The sequence below is a fragment of the Selaginella moellendorffii genome, unplaced genomic scaffold (genome assembly GCF_000143415.4).
Source record: "Selaginella moellendorffii unplaced genomic scaffold, v1.0 SELMOscaffold_8, whole genome shotgun sequence".
Lineage (NCBI taxonomy): Eukaryota > Viridiplantae > Streptophyta > Lycopodiopsida > Selaginellales > Selaginellaceae > Selaginella > Selaginella moellendorffii.
This window is the reverse complement of record NW_003314269.1, coordinates 3,243,672-3,260,747: the sequence shown is the minus strand read 5'-3', so window position 1 is coordinate 3,260,747 and position 17,076 is coordinate 3,243,672. Positions and strand designations below refer to the sequence as shown.

The 17,076-nt window shown below is 43.6% G+C and overlaps 5 protein-coding genes across 7 annotated transcripts; 2 read left to right on the top strand and 3 right to left on the bottom strand.

Moving 5' to 3' along the window:
* Window positions 1-6,329: 6,329 nt before the first annotated feature.
* Window positions 6,330-7,798, bottom strand: LOC9636079 (AAA-ATPase At4g30250). Its single transcript, XM_002967098.2, has one exon. The coding sequence runs from the start codon at window positions 7,796-7,798 to the stop codon at window positions 6,383-6,385; it is 1,416 nt and encodes a 471-aa protein (XP_002967144.2). The 3' UTR covers window positions 6,330-6,382.
* A 217-nt stretch (window positions 7,799-8,015) lies between these two features.
* On the bottom strand, window positions 8,016-11,783 carry LOC9632585 (large proline-rich protein BAG6). Of its 2 annotated transcripts, XM_002967097.2 has the most exons (16): window positions 11,670-11,783; window positions 11,464-11,603; window positions 11,260-11,377; window positions 11,128-11,199; window positions 10,949-11,076; window positions 10,692-10,890; window positions 10,348-10,628; window positions 10,135-10,299; window positions 10,001-10,072; window positions 9,271-9,946; window positions 9,109-9,209; window positions 8,919-9,053; window positions 8,595-8,873; window positions 8,496-8,549; window positions 8,285-8,431; window positions 8,016-8,225 (listed from the first exon to the last, which is right to left on the bottom strand). In XM_002967097.2, exons 2-16 carry the CDS (start codon window positions 11,590-11,592, stop codon window positions 8,181-8,183), a joined length of 2,601 nt encoding a protein of 866 aa, XP_002967143.1. In that variant the 5' UTR covers window positions 11,593-11,603; window positions 11,670-11,783; the 3' UTR covers window positions 8,016-8,180. The 2 variants fall into 2 exon arrangements, with proteins under 2 accessions (XP_002967143.1, XP_024527991.1); XM_024672223.1 differs by having other exon boundaries at window positions 8,496-8,873.
* Window positions 11,784-11,901: 118 nt separating this feature from the next.
* On the top strand, window positions 11,902-13,366 carry LOC9636078 (protein CHROMOSOME TRANSMISSION FIDELITY 7). The gene is made up of 7 exons (XM_024672198.1): window positions 11,902-11,977; window positions 12,034-12,310; window positions 12,363-12,458; window positions 12,509-12,583; window positions 12,646-12,754; window positions 12,816-13,038; window positions 13,100-13,366. Exons 1-7 carry the CDS (start codon window positions 11,910-11,912, stop codon window positions 13,221-13,223), a joined length of 972 nt encoding a protein of 323 aa, XP_024527966.1. The 5' UTR covers window positions 11,902-11,909; the 3' UTR covers window positions 13,224-13,366.
* On the bottom strand, window positions 13,176-15,446 carry LOC9632584 (peptidyl-prolyl cis-trans isomerase CYP37, chloroplastic). 2 transcript variants are annotated; one of them, XM_002967096.2, is made up of 13 exons: window positions 15,165-15,446; window positions 14,857-15,114; window positions 14,713-14,802; window positions 14,570-14,665; window positions 14,410-14,517; window positions 14,287-14,336; window positions 14,124-14,226; window positions 14,008-14,061; window positions 13,816-13,962; window positions 13,641-13,763; window positions 13,530-13,579; window positions 13,352-13,478; window positions 13,176-13,267 (listed from the first exon to the last, which is right to left on the bottom strand). In XM_002967096.2, the coding sequence occupies exons 1-12, from the start codon at window positions 15,285-15,287 to the stop codon at window positions 13,364-13,366; spliced, it is 1,317 nt and encodes a 438-aa protein (XP_002967142.2). In that variant the 5' UTR covers window positions 15,288-15,446; the 3' UTR covers window positions 13,176-13,267; window positions 13,352-13,363. The 2 variants fall into 2 exon arrangements, with proteins under 2 accessions (XP_002967142.2, XP_024527965.1); XM_024672197.1 differs by having other exon boundaries at window positions 13,215-13,478.
* Window positions 15,447-15,463: 17 nt separating this feature from the next.
* On the top strand, window positions 15,464-16,808 carry LOC112345445. The gene is made up of 4 exons (XM_024672199.1): window positions 15,464-15,649; window positions 15,697-15,765; window positions 15,868-16,251; window positions 16,317-16,808. Exons 3-4 carry the CDS (start codon window positions 16,120-16,122, stop codon window positions 16,761-16,763), a joined length of 579 nt encoding a protein of 192 aa, XP_024527967.1. The 5' UTR covers window positions 15,464-15,649; window positions 15,697-15,765; window positions 15,868-16,119; the 3' UTR covers window positions 16,764-16,808.
* The last annotated feature ends 268 nt before the right edge of the window (window positions 16,809-17,076 follow it).

Below are 17,076 nucleotides of genomic sequence, written 5' to 3'. Positions count from 1 at the left end.
AGGAGGTCGGTATTGGTAAACCCATTATTAATCTCTACCTAAATTAGTTGAGAAATTGGTTATCACATGTGCACTTAAACTAGAAGAGCACTAAGGCATGTTGTTAACTTGCACTTGCTAGTGTTGGAAACCTCTGTGATATTGAAATTGGTCCCTCAATATTTGTTAAATGATAGCTTACCATATTTGCCAAACACTCTCGCTATCATGCCCTTTGTGTTAGTCTCATTTCGGTCCCAAATGCTATTTATGAAAAGTGTCTAGATTTGCTCATTTAGCATATCTACAGCATGTAGAGATTGTCCTGAACACAATGTTGTTTGTCCCGTGTCCAAATTCGCAATCTAAAAATATTCCATATTTAATAAGTTTCGAGCTTGTCCCAAAGACTAACTTCTGGTGGGCATGGCCAACCAATTTAAGGCACAGTTTAGCTCCTGGTTGCGTGTTTGTCCTTGTTTTGCGTTCGGCTTGGGTCTAAGCCCAAGTTCCATTCCATGTTAGCTGGTAGAGTACCCATATCCTTGCGTTAGGCCACCGGTATATTGAAATAGCACAAGACTTTGTTTGGCTCTGTTTTGCGTGTTAATCCTAGCATTGAGATGATAAATACTTTAGGATGTTCTAAGTCGCTCCGTGCTCCTGTCCCTTCACTCCTTGGGTTATATGCTTAAGAGTCATTTCGTGCTCCAATGTCATTGCTCCTTGGCTCTATATTTGGGAGTTTGGCACCGTTCCTTCATTTAGCAGCCCAAAGCTCTGAAACTCAGGTTCCACACCACTGTACTTTAGATATGTGGCATGTGACACATAACATCTGTCACATGGCACATGGAGGGTTTAGGTTCCGCTTCCATGGTTATCCTATGGTAAATCACCATAGAATAAAGGGTAAAAACCACATGTGCTACATAATCATATAATCATTCTTGAAAATATAAGATTCTACACTTTACTTATAATGAACTAAACTTTCAAAAAAACTATGATTTTCATGGCTCTTATATTGTGAGTGCATGGAATATAGAAAGGGAATATATGCTTTATTTCGTTAAAGTGGAACTTTTCATTATCCCACTTATGGTGTGTGGCCACATGCCATTTTTATAACAACAATAAAAAATTGAAGTTTTAGCTTTATAATTTATAAATTAAAAACTTTTCATATGATTTTGTGTTATAATATTGTGAAATATAAAAAATAAATTAAAAAACTGATAGAAATATTAATAAATATTAATTAAGTACTAGGAAATGGCATGTGGACACATGCTAATTAATGTCCCACTTTACTGAATAAGTTCCACTTTAACGAAACAAAGCATATATAGAAAATATACATATCAATTAGCCCAAAAACCCTAGTTTATATACAAGAGCGAGTGGTCCGGATTGAAACTAACCTAACGGCTACCAAATCCCACTATGCTAATATTAATACGACATCATAGCTGTACACTTGGACCTCAAAACCTTAAATTATAGGGTGGTCTAAATATCTTATATTCAACACTCACTAATGTAGTGTTATCACTAGAATATTGTTCTTCTTATAAAATTATAGTAACTGTATGTTTTTAACTCTTTTTTGATTTTCTTATATATCTATATATGCATACCTTCCAAATTAGCTCTTAAGCATTTGTGACAATAATTAAGACAACACACCAAATTGTAGCGCATGTGGTTTTTACCCTTTATTTTATGGTGATTTACCATAGAATAACCACAAAGTGAAATCTAAACCCTCCATGTGCCGCGTGCCACATGCCACGTGTCCAAAGGACAATAGAGTGGAACCCAAGTTTCAAGGCTTTGGGCCATTGAACGAAGGTACAGAGCTAAACTCCCAAACATGGAGCCAAGGAGCAAAGGAACTTAAGCACAGAGCAACTTCTAGGTGTACAACCCAAGGAGGAAGGGATAGGAGCATAGAGCAACTTGGAATAGTCCTAGAGTATCTAGCATAGCGGCGTCTGGTGCTATTTCAGCATACCAATAGTTTAACGTGAGGATATAAATACTTCACCAGCTAGCATGGTGTGGAACTTGGGCTTAGACCCAAGCCAGACACAAAACAAAGATAGGCATGCAAGCAGGAGGTAAACTATGTTTCAAGTTGGTCAGCTATACTCAACCTACCCACTATCCCTACTATAATACATTTGGAACCCCCTTTGAGGAACACACACTTTGGGCTTTCACTCCAAGCCTCACTTAGTACTAGGAGTTAGTGTCTAGGACAAGTTTGAAACTTATTAAATATGGAATCTCCTTAGATTGTAAATTTGGACACAGGATGAACACCATTGTGTTCAGAACAGTCTCTACATTCCATAAATATGCCAAATAAGCAAATTTAAACACTTTCTATAAATATTATTTGGGACCAGAATGAGATTAACATAAAGGGCATGATAGCGAGGGTGTTTGGCAGATATGGTAAGCTATCATCTTGCGAATATTGAGGGACCAAGCTCAATATCACAACGGTTCCTAATACTAGCAAGTGTAAGTTAATGAATGAGTTTCTTTAACTAAGTCAAGTATGCTTGACTAATAGCACTTAGGAATTCTGTCCTTATGCTCATCTGGTCAAGTGCACATGCAAAAACCAGTTTCTCACCTAGCTTAGGCTTGGTTGACAAGTATTTTTCGTGACACAAACCCATACAACCATCTCTCTTGTTTAAATAAAGGTAGTATATGAGATATTGAAGATAATATACATCTACATCAAACATTTTTGCCATATATAGAGTAAAATCTTGAAAAAATTTCATATCACTTTTAGAGCATTAGAGGTACTCCAACTCTTCTACCAACATTATAAAGAAGGAATTCTTGTTTAGTTGCATTTGAGGTTGCAAATAGAGGAGCCTTGTAACAATTGTTATATGGAAGGAAAAACCACAAAATGAAAAGGATTATTATATTGAAGTGAAAGTGAATTATTGGTTGAATTTGGGGATGGAGGTGGAGACTTACATGAAAGCTTTCTGGGACTTGAAATAAACTTCTTTTGAACCATTCTAACACTCAAGAAGAATTAACAATAAAAATTATTTGATAACTATAATGTTGGTATTGATTAATATACTATATTTTAATCTTGGGAATGAGGTTTTATTATAATATAGACTAAACCTTAATTATAAGTCTTGATAGCAAGGTTACATATTAATTACAATCTATTGTTAAAGATAAGTGGCTTTAGGGTTCTAAAAGCTAAAGACTAGCACATAATAAATATGTAGCTTTATTTTAGCTTGCCATTATTTTAGTTTGCTAACTTTTTGTTTTAGATTATGAAAGTAAAAGAAACATTTTATTAATAGTGATAATGGTCTCTATATTCCCAGACAGATAATAAGAACCAAAAGTGTAATATAGAGATTGTGGTAATGAAACAAAATTAATATTCTCACATTTCTGTATGCTAAAATTAATAATAGATTTTTTGTATTCTTTGCTTTTTATCTCTATAAAAACCACATTGAATGAATGAAAAAAAAAAGTATTCTGAACTATCTATACATTTCTAGCCTAATGGTCAATTTTTGAATTAAATATTTAAATATTGAAAAATCAAAATATTAAAATCTTAAAATATACAATAGAAATTTTCAGCACCGTAGCTAATTTCAATATTCCCATATTTATTTGGATAAAAAAAAAGATCTTTATAACCAAAATATTATGAATGTATAATACTTTTATTTTATAAACTACTTATTAATTATTTTATTGTATAGCTTACATTAGAAAAAGAAATTTCTACCAACAAATAGATTCAAAATATAAATTTCTCCAAACCATTAATAATTAGATTCATGAATTTCATGTTTGCCAAGGAATAATATTTTTTTGATATGAAATTTATTTGTCAGATTTATAGTTGACTACATTGACTAACATTGATTTTAGCTGAGTTGAGCTGAACTCAATTTTGGACCATTCCCCTTTATATTACAGTTTTGGAGTTCCATAGAAAATTATTTTTAATATTACACAAAACATTTAGTGGGTAAAAACCACTTATGTAAAATAAAAATATTTAATAAATTAAATTGGGCAAAAGGATATTTAAAGAACTTATAAAAATACTTATAGACTTACACTAGAAAATAAATCTAAAGTATTGACATCTAAAAAACTATAAAGCATTACAATGTAAATTGATGTAGTAGCTACTTTCAATTATGACCCATTCAAAGATGCCAAAGAACTCTTAAGAATAGTAATGAAAATTAAATTAGTATAGAATACAATAAACAATCACATAGAAACACTTGCCTTTATAATTATATTTATAATAATAATGTTTTTAACCTATAACAAAGCTATGTAAAATAAAAACACTTGGATCTACATTATTTAATTGATACTATAGTTTTAAAAAATTTAAAATTGCTCTATAAGGTATATAAAATATATGGACTATGAGACATAAATCCCTAATCCCCAAAGTAGAGCCAAAAGGGTGCGACATGGTAGTGACGAAAGTGGAAACCAAACAAACGTAACACATTTAGATTAAAAACTCTGATTTAAAAAATCGAGAGCAAGAGTGGAACTTTTCATGAAATACTTGAGGAACAAGTACAAAACGATCAATAAGTAAGTCTATAGAAATGGGATATAAGCACTCTTACTCTCCTCATGAAATACTTGAGGAACAAGTACGAAACGATCAATAAGTGAGTCTCTAGAAATGGGATATAAAAGGATCAACACATAATATGTAGAAGTGTCAAAATTGTGCCCAAGATGGAGTCTGAGATGGAAATTTCATTAATAATTTAGGGTTTAATAGATGGAGTCTGAGATGGAAAATTTAATCGCTTACATGGACAATCTAATCATTGATTATTTTTTAGATACACTACTCATTTCTTTCTCTCAAAGTATAAGCTTTATATCATAAATACTCAAAACTATCCATTACCATGCATAACTAATAACTTGCATTAAGGTACTATCAACAACTACTCCCCATCAAAGGGTATAAACATCAACAAGTAAATTTTCGGCAATTACTTTAGAAGGTAGTTTACTGCTATTCAAAAGACTATATAGCTATCAATGCTTGAAAATGGTTCTCATCTTTAATCTTTATCTAATATGTATAACATGAAGTAAAAATATAATATATGCATTGTGTGTTCCTTGAATATAGATGGTAGCAAATTCTAGAATTGTATGCAATTAAAATTGTAACTTTTCCAAAACAGATATATAATAGAAAACATATTATCACTTAGATTTACTATCTTTCTCACCCTTTTAGTATTCAATTTAAATTTATTAATTTATATTAATATACATAAAATTGTGTTGATTTGTTTTTTAAATAAAAAATTACAAGTATTTAATAATAAGTTAACAAGTTATTATCTGATACTTTTGTTTAATTTATTGATTAAGTTTTACTATTTATTTATTTGGCATATTTCTGTTGTAAATGAAAGAATATCACCTTCAAGCCATGCATTAACATTAAATTTTCTAGATGTGACATAGCTATCAGGATTATTTGGTAAAGGTGGTATAATTTCAACCCATTCTGGATACCATCCAGGCTTACCACCAGAATTATCGTGTGATAAAGTCATTTTACAAATTACATCAGGTTCCTCCAAACATTCTGCTTCTAAATCTGAAAATGTTGAAAGTGTACATCTTTCAAAATCATCTCTATTTTTGTTATCAAGATTCTTAAATTCAAGAATTTTTCCAAAGTATGTAATAAATGTTACTTTTATATTTGCATCAGTTCCAGCACCGTCTACACATGCTGTTTTAATATTTATACCATATAAACACTGCATAAAAGAAATTTAGAAAATTAGAAAAGCATTAATTGCATTTTAAATTACCCCAATTATGCTTGGTATAAAAGAAATTAACAGGAATATAGTGATGAATGAGACCATCTTCTTATTCTCAACTTGAACTTGATCAGCTTTTATAGTAAACCTATGCTGCTGTTGCTTCTGTTGCTGCTGCTTTCCGACAAATGAAACTCTAGATTGACCTATGGCAGTAATTTAAGTATCTTTGTGCTTCTAAGCTCCTTGCTTGGCAGCATTGTTTAGCGCCAAACGTGAGTTGGACAGCAGACAATGATCTGGAATCCGCCAGAATTCGTGTGGAATCCGCCAGAATTCGTGTGCCACTGCCAGCCTTGTGACGTTCACCGGCTAATCTTGCTATGGTAGGTGGAGTGGAAAGCCAAGCAACGCTTGTAGTTCTCGAGCTCGCTCGCTCACCCGCTTCAATCAAATCGTGCACCGAGGACCGAGGACGCATTTAGATGACTAGTTGTTTTTTCTTTTCCCAAGAAAAGTTGTGAAGTTGGATCAAGCAAAACTTGCAGCGATCAATCTACCTGGGATGAATTTAGCTTGGCCTTCTTCTTTGCCTCGAGAGCTGCAATCACACTCTCCAGCGCCGGCGTCTCGTGGTTCCTGTTTTGGATCAGCAGCTCGGCGATCTCTGCCGGAGTCACTTGCACCTCCCCGATGAGCTCCTCGATCCTCGGAAACAGGCGATGGTCCTCCACGTCCAAGTGCGTCCTCGCGAGAACTTTGAAAGCCGGGAAGGCGCAGTAAGACAGGCAGATGTGCATGTCCATCCTCCCGGATCGAATGAGCGCCGGATCGAGCTGGTCGATGTGGTTCGTTGTAAAGATTAAGATCCTCTCGCTTCCGGTGGAAGACCACAAGCCATCGGTGAAGTTGAGAAGCCCAGACAGCGTAACTTTGCTCTTCTTCTCGTCTTCTTCAGCATCATCGTCGTCATCATCATCGCTCTCGCCACCATCTTTCTTCTTCTTCTTCTCGCCCTCCTCCCCGGGACGCTTCTTGAGATCCAGCGAGCAGTCGATGTCCTCGATCACCACGATCGCCTTGTTGCTGATGGCGGTGAGGTACTTCCTCAGATTCGAGTTGTTCTTCACGTCAGTGAGCTCCAGATCGTAGATGTCATACCCGGTGAAGTGAGCTATGGCGGCGATGAGCGACGACTTCCCAGTTCCTGGCGGCCCATGGAGAAGATAGCCTCGCTTCCACGCCCTTCCAATCTTCCGGAAGTAAGCCTCGCCGCCCATGAAGCTGCGGAGATCGTCCATGATCTGCTGCTTGAGCTCGGGATCCATAGCCATGCTCTCGAAAGTTGCAGGATGATCGAATGGAACCGACATCCACGGCCGCTTCCGGTACTCCCAGCCGCTAAAGTTCGTGAAGAGCTTCCTCTTGCGGTTCCTGTGCTGGACCTCCTCGGCGTTCTTGACGACGTGCTCCAGATAGCTCGGGAGGATCGACTGCGCGAGCTTCGTGTCCACCTCCAGCGTGTAAGATCGCCGCGTGCTCCAGCGCCGCGACTCGCTGTTCTCGATCACGCGTCGCGTCCACCAGAAGGAGACGCCGCGAAAGCTCTCCCGGACGCTCTCGCCACTCGCGAGCGCGAAGCTGGGCTTGGCGGAGTTCTTGACGCGGACGAGATCGAGGCGGCGGGTGGAGGCTGTCCGGGCGGAGGCGGAGGTGAGCTCCGCGACGTGGAGGTGGACGAGATCATACATCTCGTTGGGCGAGGAGCCGGCCCACTCGTGGACGTCAATGCGGGTCTTGCTCGTCCAGAAGAGGAAGTAGAGGCGCGGGAGGAAGGAGATGGCGGCCTCGCGGAGGAAATCGCGTACCTCGCGTGGAAGGATGCCGCGGAGAAAGGCGACGAGGCCGATGAGCGAGCCGATGTAAGCGACGATGCTATCCCCGGATCCCCATACTCCTCCGCCCATCTCGTGGCGGCGATCGATCACTCACCCATGGACGCCGCTTCGCTCGATCGCTCGATCCACACACTCGACTGGACGGGGGCTTTTCATATATATTCCCGGTTTGTTACTTACGGGCCAAGTAAAACGGATTTTCGTTGGCCGTCAACGTCAAAGCCTTTGGCGGTCAAACGTGTGTCACGCGCTTAAACGCAAGTTCCGTCCAATTCGTGGATGGTTCTAGCAAAATACTTACAACTTGGTTATTGATCTTTCGACTCACCATGAAGCACATATACTGAGGAAAAAAAAAATTGTGCTACCAATGCCAAGAACAAGGAAATCCCAAGAACAAAAAGAGAGAAAAGCGAAGGTGAGAGCTAAGAAGTAATATAGTCGTGCCGTGTCAAATTCGAGAAGCCAAATCTTGAGATACCAACGCTATGTAATCCTGTGGCAATGTAAAGCTTAGATCAACAAAGATTGAAGAGAAGAGAAGAAGGAACTTACGTCCGCTATGCCGTTCGCTAGTTCTACGAGCTCGCCTTCACTAAGAGAAACGCCAGCGTTGTCTGCGGCGGCCTCCGCAACACTCCTCGCCACCTCCTCAGCAGACTCACCTCTCTCGAGCTTCTCCAGAGAAGAATCGGTGGAGTTCTACAAAAAACCAAGCACTCAAAATCGATCAATCACTCAGTCACGTCGTGTAAAAGATATCTACCTGAGCCTTGGTCACATTAGAATCGTTTTCTTGAGCATCAGTTGCCTCAGGTACCTGTTTGAGCAGAAGAACGATCAGGGAAGAAATAAAAAATCTTACTTCCGGATTGGCAGGCTGCTGCTGCTGATGCTGGATGACGCTTCTCAGCATCGGCTGCATTATACTCCCGATATCCACATTCTGCGAGCCAGCACCGCCTTCTCCCAAAGTTTGCATCATCTGCTGTGCAAGGTTGCCAAACGCAGGAGTCCTGATAATGTTCCCGATGAGGCTTGCAAAGTTGTTCTCGTTGAGCGACGGTGACGTCGGTGGTGGCGACCTTGAATCAGTTCTAGCAGCAGGATCACTCTGACTTGAGCTCTCCGTCCGCCTTCTAGGCTGTACAAGAATTTACTGAGTGAACAGAAAGAGATTGAAACATACCACTAGCGGACGCAAGCGGCCCAAACCCAAGCCAGCCGGAGGATTTAAGCTAGGCTGGGGAGCAGTCGGAGTAGAGGTGTTAGGAGCTGTTTGGTCGACTGACCTGTTGATTGCATCACGAGAATCTGTCGATGGCTGCAATAGCACAAAGTTAGCAACAAGCTTCCAAGTTTTAAAGTTAGCTCAGTACTTGTGAGGGCGGCTGAAATGGGATTGAAGAAGTCTCGCTTGGAGATGGTTGAGGTGCTGGAACACTAGCAGGCTGCTGAGGCATGGAGACTTGTGCTTGCGCTGCAAGAGAGATAAAACAAGTTAAAACGCTTCAGTTTTAAACCAAACCAATGCAGATTACCCAGAGTAGTGGTGGGAGGAGCTGGTCCTTGTGGAAAAACTTGCGAGCTAAACGGAGCTGGTACCTGAAAATTTCCTGTTTGGAAACCAGCAAGTTGGCCGAGTGTAGCTCCCAGCATCGACGTCAAAGGATTGGATCCCATGCCCATCGCGGAGCCATTAAACTGCTGTGGATGCTGTGGAGCTCTTAAGTTTGCAAGCCCTCCAGGCCAGAGCTGGTTTAGCGCCTGTGAAACCTGTGCCATTTGTGCCGTTGGGGCAGCTTGCATAGGCACACTGGAATTAGCACCAACTGTACCTTCGTTGTCGGCTGGTGAAGCTCCAGGGCTTAAGTTCCTGGAGCGAGACGATAGCACCCGAGCGTCACCGTTATCCTGGATAACCATGATCGTCTCTTGTACCACAGCACTGGGAATGCCCTGCGAGTTGTCATCTCCAACGTTTTCTTGGCCAGCACCATCTAAAACGCCCGCTGGTATTCCAGTCATAGGAACCTGTGGTTGCTGTGGTAATCCTCCCTCTTCGGTAGAAGGCGCGGCCGGAGCATTCGTTGAAGGTACTCCGGTATCACTCGTATGAATGTGGATGTTCAGGCTTCTTGGTCCTTGAGCACCTGGCCACCCCGGAGGAAACGGTGATCTTGCAGGGAAAGTACCTATCGGTTGAAAAGGCATCGGCTGCAAAATCAGTATGCACTCAGCCACAAATAAAGGTACAAATCACGAGCTTACCTGAACCATCATCTGATTTGGTCCAGTAGGAGAAACGAAAACTGCCGGACCAGAATTTACAAAGGCTTCAGCCTGTAGAAACCATGTGAAAGGTGCTCAGCGGAAGTAGCAAAGAATGAAATCTAGATGCTTACAGGCGTGGATCCCATATGCAAAGTCATGGTAGTCCTGCCAAGTTCCATCAGTAGAGCCCCAAGCTGCTGCATAATCGTCCCACTCCAAGCAGCAGCAGCTTGGACCTCTCCACGCATATTGACGTCGGCCAGTGTCACTTCGTTCTCAAGTTGTCCAGCCAATGCCTTAACAATTCAGGTTACTACGGAGTCAAAAAAATGGAGAGAACTTACAGCAAGAAGCACCGCAGCCTGACCAGCAAGTAGCGACTGCGTACGACGAATGATTCCACCCAGCGCTGCCGGACTGAAAAGCGGTCTATTCACTGCAGGAGGACTCCTTTGCCCATTTGCAGAAGGTTCACCGAGAGCAGGAGGAGAAGTCTGGCTTGAGCTTTGGTTCTGAGTCTGGGGCTGGTTTGATGGCGGATTCGGAGTCTGGTTCGGAGTCTGGTCCGGAGTCTGGTTCGAAGGCTGGTTCGAAGGCTGGTTTGAAGGCTGAGCACTCGCAAGTCCTGTGAAACATGCCAATTTTTTGGAAGCTTGGAGCCAAAAAAGAAAGAAAGAAACACACTCACCAAACATTTGTTCCATGCGACTGAGATAAATTGCCATTGTTGTCAGTGCATCAGGCGAAACCTGAAACCCCTGGTTTCCTCCAAAGGAAAGGCCCAGGCGCGGGGCCGTAAGAGGTGTACCTTGTTGCAAGTCGGCCGGACCCATGGGAACGTTTGATCCTGGAAGGTTTCCAACAGAGCCAAGAACAGCCGAAACAATCTGTCACCATTATACAGTAAGCCAAGAACAAAAACAGAAAACTAGCGGAGGAACTCACTCTATTAAAATCAGGAATCCCTCCATCCCCGACAGTCGGAACATTGATAGTTCCAACGACGAGACTGTGAGTGACTCCCCGGCCTTGCTGGTTCGGATCCGCTTGTCCTTGCGCACTCGCTTGATCGGCTAAAGAAACTTAAGTCGTTTAGTCTCACGTTTTCCGAAAGTTCTACTCACCTTGAGCTTGAGTTTCACCGGACTGTGGTTGCGGCCTTGCCACCAAATGCAACGTATGCCCGTCTTCAACGTCTGGCCATCATCGCTAAGAAGATCAAAAAGAGTTCGCAGAAACAAAGACAAGGAACATACTGTAAGCCGATAGAAGTTGATCGTCTTTCAGCACTCTCCCGCGGCAAATCAGCCTTTGGTCCTGCGCTGGAATTCCCACCAGTTCCTGGAGTTGCTCTTTCAAGGCAGGCACAGATATCTACGAGAGAGAGAGAGAGAGAGAGAGAAAAAACCGTGAACATCCTCCTTGTTCTTCCAATTCAAAACCATTTTAAAGACACTTACATCCTTGTTTACTCGAACAGTGTGGCTCGCCGAGTCCAATGTCCTGATCCTGATCTCGACGGTGGAAGAATTGCTCGATCCCGATCCAGATGAGCTCTCAGCTTCTCCCTCGTTTGCTCCGCTGCTCATTGTAGGCACTGCTGATAAGAAGGAAAAGGAAAAAATCCATATCTTTCCACCATTCGCGAGCTTAGCAAAGCGCCTACCAGGGACGCTGTGCCGGTGACCCAGAATGGATGCCGCAGTGGAGAGCGCCTTGGTCGAAAAAAAACAATGCACTGTTCTTCTTCGTCTAGGGCAAGTGAAAAATTAGGTCTGGGATTATTATGTAGGTTAAATCAGATCAAAGCCACGTGGCAGTTCTCTTAAACCCCGGGGTTTAGGATCGACGGTGGGCGGCATTGGGCGGGAAAATTCAAACAGGTTAGGGTTCTTGGATCCGAGCTATGGCCGACGAGCCGGAATGGCTCCAGGCGAAGGCGCCGGCGGTCGTCACGTACCGGCGACGCAAGAGGTATGCGCCGCGGCTTTGTTCATTCCTAGATTCGAGACGGGCGGATGGATTTTCAGGAAACCGGCATTCGATGAGGAGAAGTCGGATGGCTCCGACGGGGAATCCGACGTCTTGAGGCCGCTGGCGCCGTGCCAGAGCTCGAAGAATGCCGCGCTGCCGCAGCCAAAGCGGCAGCGCGGCGGCGGCGGGCAATACTTCCTGGATTTCGGGCAGTCGGATTTCTCCCAGAGCGCATGCAAGGTCTGCGGCCTCGTCTACGCGCGAGGCCAAGAGAACGACACCAAGGTTCACGAGATCTTCCACAGAAACTTCCTTCGCGGGATCCAGTTCAAGGTGAATCGATCGATGCCTGATCTCGCTTCTTACATTCTCTCGGTTCTTGCAGGGCTGGCGAAACGAGAGAGTCGCCGCTCGATTCGAGGATAGAAGCAGTCGAGTCATTGTAGTTCTTCCGCAAGATCCCGCCCAACACCGCACAAAGGTATCGATTCCCTATGCTCGTGAAGTAGTCCGCTAAAACTCCATAACCAGGTGAAAGAGGTCGCCACAACCATGGAGAAAGAGATGGGCCTTCCTCCAGACTGGTTGCTAAACACCCAATACAAGGTACCTTGGAAATGAAAGGCCTCTTTTTCTCTCGTTTCTCTCATAGCGAAGCTGTCTTGCAGGTTTACCTCTATGTTGAATCGAAGAGAGTACTCGGCTGTGCCGTTGCCGAGGCGATCGACGAAGCATTCGTTGCCAGAGTCGAGAGAGATCACTGCGATAAGGGGAAAGGTACGTAAGAACAAGCTGCAAACAAGTTTCTCACGCATGGCTCTTTTGTTCTACAAATCAGCCGCGAGTGTGAAGAAGGAGATGGTGTTTGGCAACATCAAGTTCGTCAGAGAGGTCCAGCGCAAGATCAAAACCAGCAGCAGCAGCAGCAGCGCGGATCTAAACAAGTCGATCTCGTATGACAACAACACTCCGGTGGCGGCCGCGTGTGGCATCCGGGGACTGTGGGTGATGCATTCCTTCCGGAGAAAAGGAATAGCGTCTCGTCTCCTCGATACGATCAGGTAAGCTCACGCACGTAACTCCTCTCGGCCGGAGCTCATTCTGCTTGGTGTTTCTTGCCAGGGACGATTTTGCCTTTGGATCCCAGATAAAGCTTGACAAGCTCGCCTTCTCACAGCCGACTGGAGACGGCATAGCATTCGCGTCCAGCTATCTCGACACGGATAGACTTCTCATATATACTTAGCGTTGCAAAGAGATGCAAGCGTCGATTTTGTCCGCTCGAATCATCTGTATAATCCATCGCCGGGAGAGTTTCGATCGTCTTTCCTCGGAATATGAACAAGCGTTCATGAGAAATAAAAGACAACGAACCATTTTATCTGCTCATGAAGGCGCTTGTGGATACACGAGCCTGTCTCGTCCAGAAACTAGCGTGGCCGACTCAATGACGTCGCCGGTTTTTAGCTGGGATAGAAGTTCACGTCCTTTGGTTGCATATCTGAAAAACCATGGATTGATTCGAGGCAGATGGAGATGAGACAAAGCTTACCCGAAAACTGCGAATTGGCCTTCTTCAAAGGAAAGTCCACCAAGCCCAGCCTGAGGTGATATAAAAGCTTAAAACTTCGTCTATTGTAAGACAAAGAAAGTGGAAACTTACGCTTCGCCTATCATATAAGTAGAAGAAAAACTGAGATGCGGATGACAAATCTTCCGCGCTAGGGTCGTGTGCCATTGCCACAGCGCCGTATACAGACAGTGGAAGTACTGGCAGCTCGCCATCCTGAAAGAGAGAGTTGTCATTCATATATCTCTTTGAATGTGTGACTACTCACCTGGATATTCAAAGTTGTTTTGTACAGTGGCTGGAATTCCCCGGATGGCAAGATCTCCATTGGAAGGGCGTCCTGCTGAGCGCTATCCGATAGTATCGCTTGTTCAGTTGTCCTGAGCTTGACTCCGTTGTAAAAGCCTTTTAAAACCTGGGAAGAAAACTTTAGTGACTGATAAAACCTAGATGCAGGAACCTTATCGGCGAAATTTCCAGCAGTGATGGGTGCAGAAAAACCATCAAGAACAACCTGCCAGTTTGAAACATCTCAAGAAATTTTCATAGCAATGTCAAGGAAATGAACGCAATTACCTGAATTGTTCCCTGCGGTTGAGGTCCTTGACCGGCTGCAACGGTGAAGGCCGTGTTATCACCTTTCTTCACAACCATTTCAACCAATGCTCGACCAGTAAGCCTATAGTATCAAACAAGGGGTGTTAACGAAGAATTTCCACAGGATTAAACCTTGTGAAACCTGGGCAACTGTTGGTATTGTGCTGGAAGTAGATATGGAAGAGCTGGGGCCTGTTTCAGAAACCTTGGCACATAAGAAGTGAATGAACAGCGTTATCGAAAACGATCTACCTTAGATTTTTACCTGCAAAAGCTCAATCTGAGCTATAACATCCAGGGACGAAGCAAGTCTTATTGAGACCTTGTCAGCATCTTGCTTCCCAATGCTCCCAAGCAAGGCTGGCAATCCTGCCTGAAGTAACACATTCACAAAACGAAGAAAAAGGATATGGAGAACATACTACCTTCTCATCAACTAGTGTATCGTAGAGCTCTTGTCCCGTCGCCCTCTTCTCCTCAGGTATTGAAGATATGATAGTGTCTTTGCCATCCATAACTATCTGAAAGAAAACTCTCAAGACGAAGTGTATCGACAACTCGTTCGTACCTTGAGAGCTTTCTTAACATCCGATTCCATGCTACCGTATGGCTTCCTTTGTGGGATCCTGAGGAGATAGAAAATGTTTTCCAAAGGTTCCTATGAAGAACAAAAAGTTCCAATGGAACATTGAGAGATTTTGGAGAAATATACCTGAATGGCTTTCATGGTGGGTGTGATCACAGGAATAGCTCGGCGCAGCGCTACCTCTGCAGTGCGTGGCACTTTGGTATCTGGAGAGTAGAGAATCGCATTTGCCACCGGCAAATTCCAGTCGCTAAACGGTGCTGCCACCTGCATTGCTGCGAAAATTGCTATGGCGGCCTTCTTCCAGCTCTGTGGCTCAAATAAGGGTGAATTCGCAGCGCGTGGTGGATCTTGGAGATGTAGATGCATCGATTCCTCGCCCGCCTGGAAAGAAATCGCTCGAAATCCTTGATATTTGCACGTATTGAACTTACGGCAGCTGACCGGATCGTCGAAATCCTTGGCGCCGAGACCGGCGAGAGTGACAATCCATTCCGCGGCCTGGCGCTCACCGCCGATGCTCCCACACAAACCCTAGCGCTACCGCAATGCGGCATAGCTTCGTTGTAAGCTCGCTAGAAAGCCTTATCCCAATGGAAAGATATTTGAATTTCTAGATTCGAACCGCGGATTTCGACAAACCCTAACCCCGTGTTCTTGGATCGAAGCCGCTCATCGCGCTGGAGCAGTGGCGCCCAAGCGGCGCCATTCCAAATTCCTGGTAGGCTGACGAATTCCTTGCTACATTCCCTCGCTACTCACGCAAACGCGATTTAGCTGCATTTCTAGATCGATCAATCGATCGAAAGAAGAGTTAGATCGTTCAATTGATCTATCGAGAGCACAGAGAAGAAATGGAGATGGCTCGGGCGAGGCGCCGGCTGGAGGCGATGCTCCAGGCCTACGTCGACACGTCACAGTAAGCATTCAAATAATCTTCCTAGAACAACTAAACTGTGTGGAAAGAAACGAGAATTTTTCAGTGTGGCTGAGGAAAATAGATCCAAAGAACACCATTCAGTGATCCTTCTTCAGGTAGATCATACTCTCCATTTTTTCTCATTCCGGTTTTCTTCTTTCCTTCATTCTTACGCTTGCGAGCAGCTGGAACTTAATGTTTCAGTTCCTCAATAACAGTGTGCTTGGAGACGAAGAAGAGTCTACAAGCTTATCAAGAGATGGAACACTTCTGCTACAAACATCCAAAGAGTTTACCGCGGCCACCTTGGGCGAGAGAGATTCTATGCCATCGGTCGTGCCCGTGACACCAAGCTCCGTGTCGCGTACTTCAACCACAAGGCCACGACGATCCAGAGGATCTTTCGCGGGTTTTACAGCAGGAAATACGTCCACAGCTACTACGCAAGGAAAGAGTTCCTGCTCGACGCGATGGCACGAAACTGCGAGGTGAAGACCGACATCTTTGCGAACTTCAAGCAGCAGTGGGACGCCCGGATCAACAAGGTGGCGACGAAAACCCGCGAGGAGATTGAAAAGTTCTTTAAGTCCAGTCACTACTTCGTAAGTTCTCTGGAAGCTTTTTTGGTTCCTTTTGTTTCTAAGTCTCTTCTCTTTTGTTCTTGCAGCTGGGGACTGAGGCCGAAGAAGGCATGTACTACTCCCACTACCTCAAAGTTTTGGGAGAACCAAACATTATCGAGGAGAAGATCAAGGAAACGAGGAAGGCGATGAATTGCGTGGAAGAAGTGAAGCGCTTGAAGCGTCGGCCGGGGCGACCGCCTCTGTGGAGATCAAAGTACTACATCACTAGCGTCGGGCCATACTTCACTCGATTCGACGTGAAGAAGCAGGAGGAGAAAGAGGCGAGAGAGAACCGGCTGTTCCAGCAGGACTTCATCGTCTACGCGAGGCAGCAGGACAAGATTGATATGTTCAAGGGACCGACGATCCGGGTCCAGACCGACTACGAGCACGGCAAAGTTAAAGATCAAAAGAGATGGACGAAGATCTCGGACAAGCCATTCATGGTGTGCGTTCCACGGCGGCGCCGATTCTCCTGTGGTGGTTTGTAGTCTTTGGATTTCTATAGAATGGAAAATACACTTGTTCTTAACTAAGTTTTAATGACTTTTCTTTGGCACTGATATTAGGGTTTAGACCGGAAAAAGACTTTTCTTCCTTCTCTTTTATTTTTATAAAAGAAATCAGACGGCTAGAAATTTGACAATATTTTTCTTTCAGCAAAATATTTATCTTCTTAAATTACAGTGGACGGCTTGGATTAATTCAAACATCTTATCTGACGTTCAAGATTGGCAATCTGGTTCCTGACCGTTGTCTGCAGACACGATCCCGATGTTCCATCTGCGACGTCTACTCTTAATA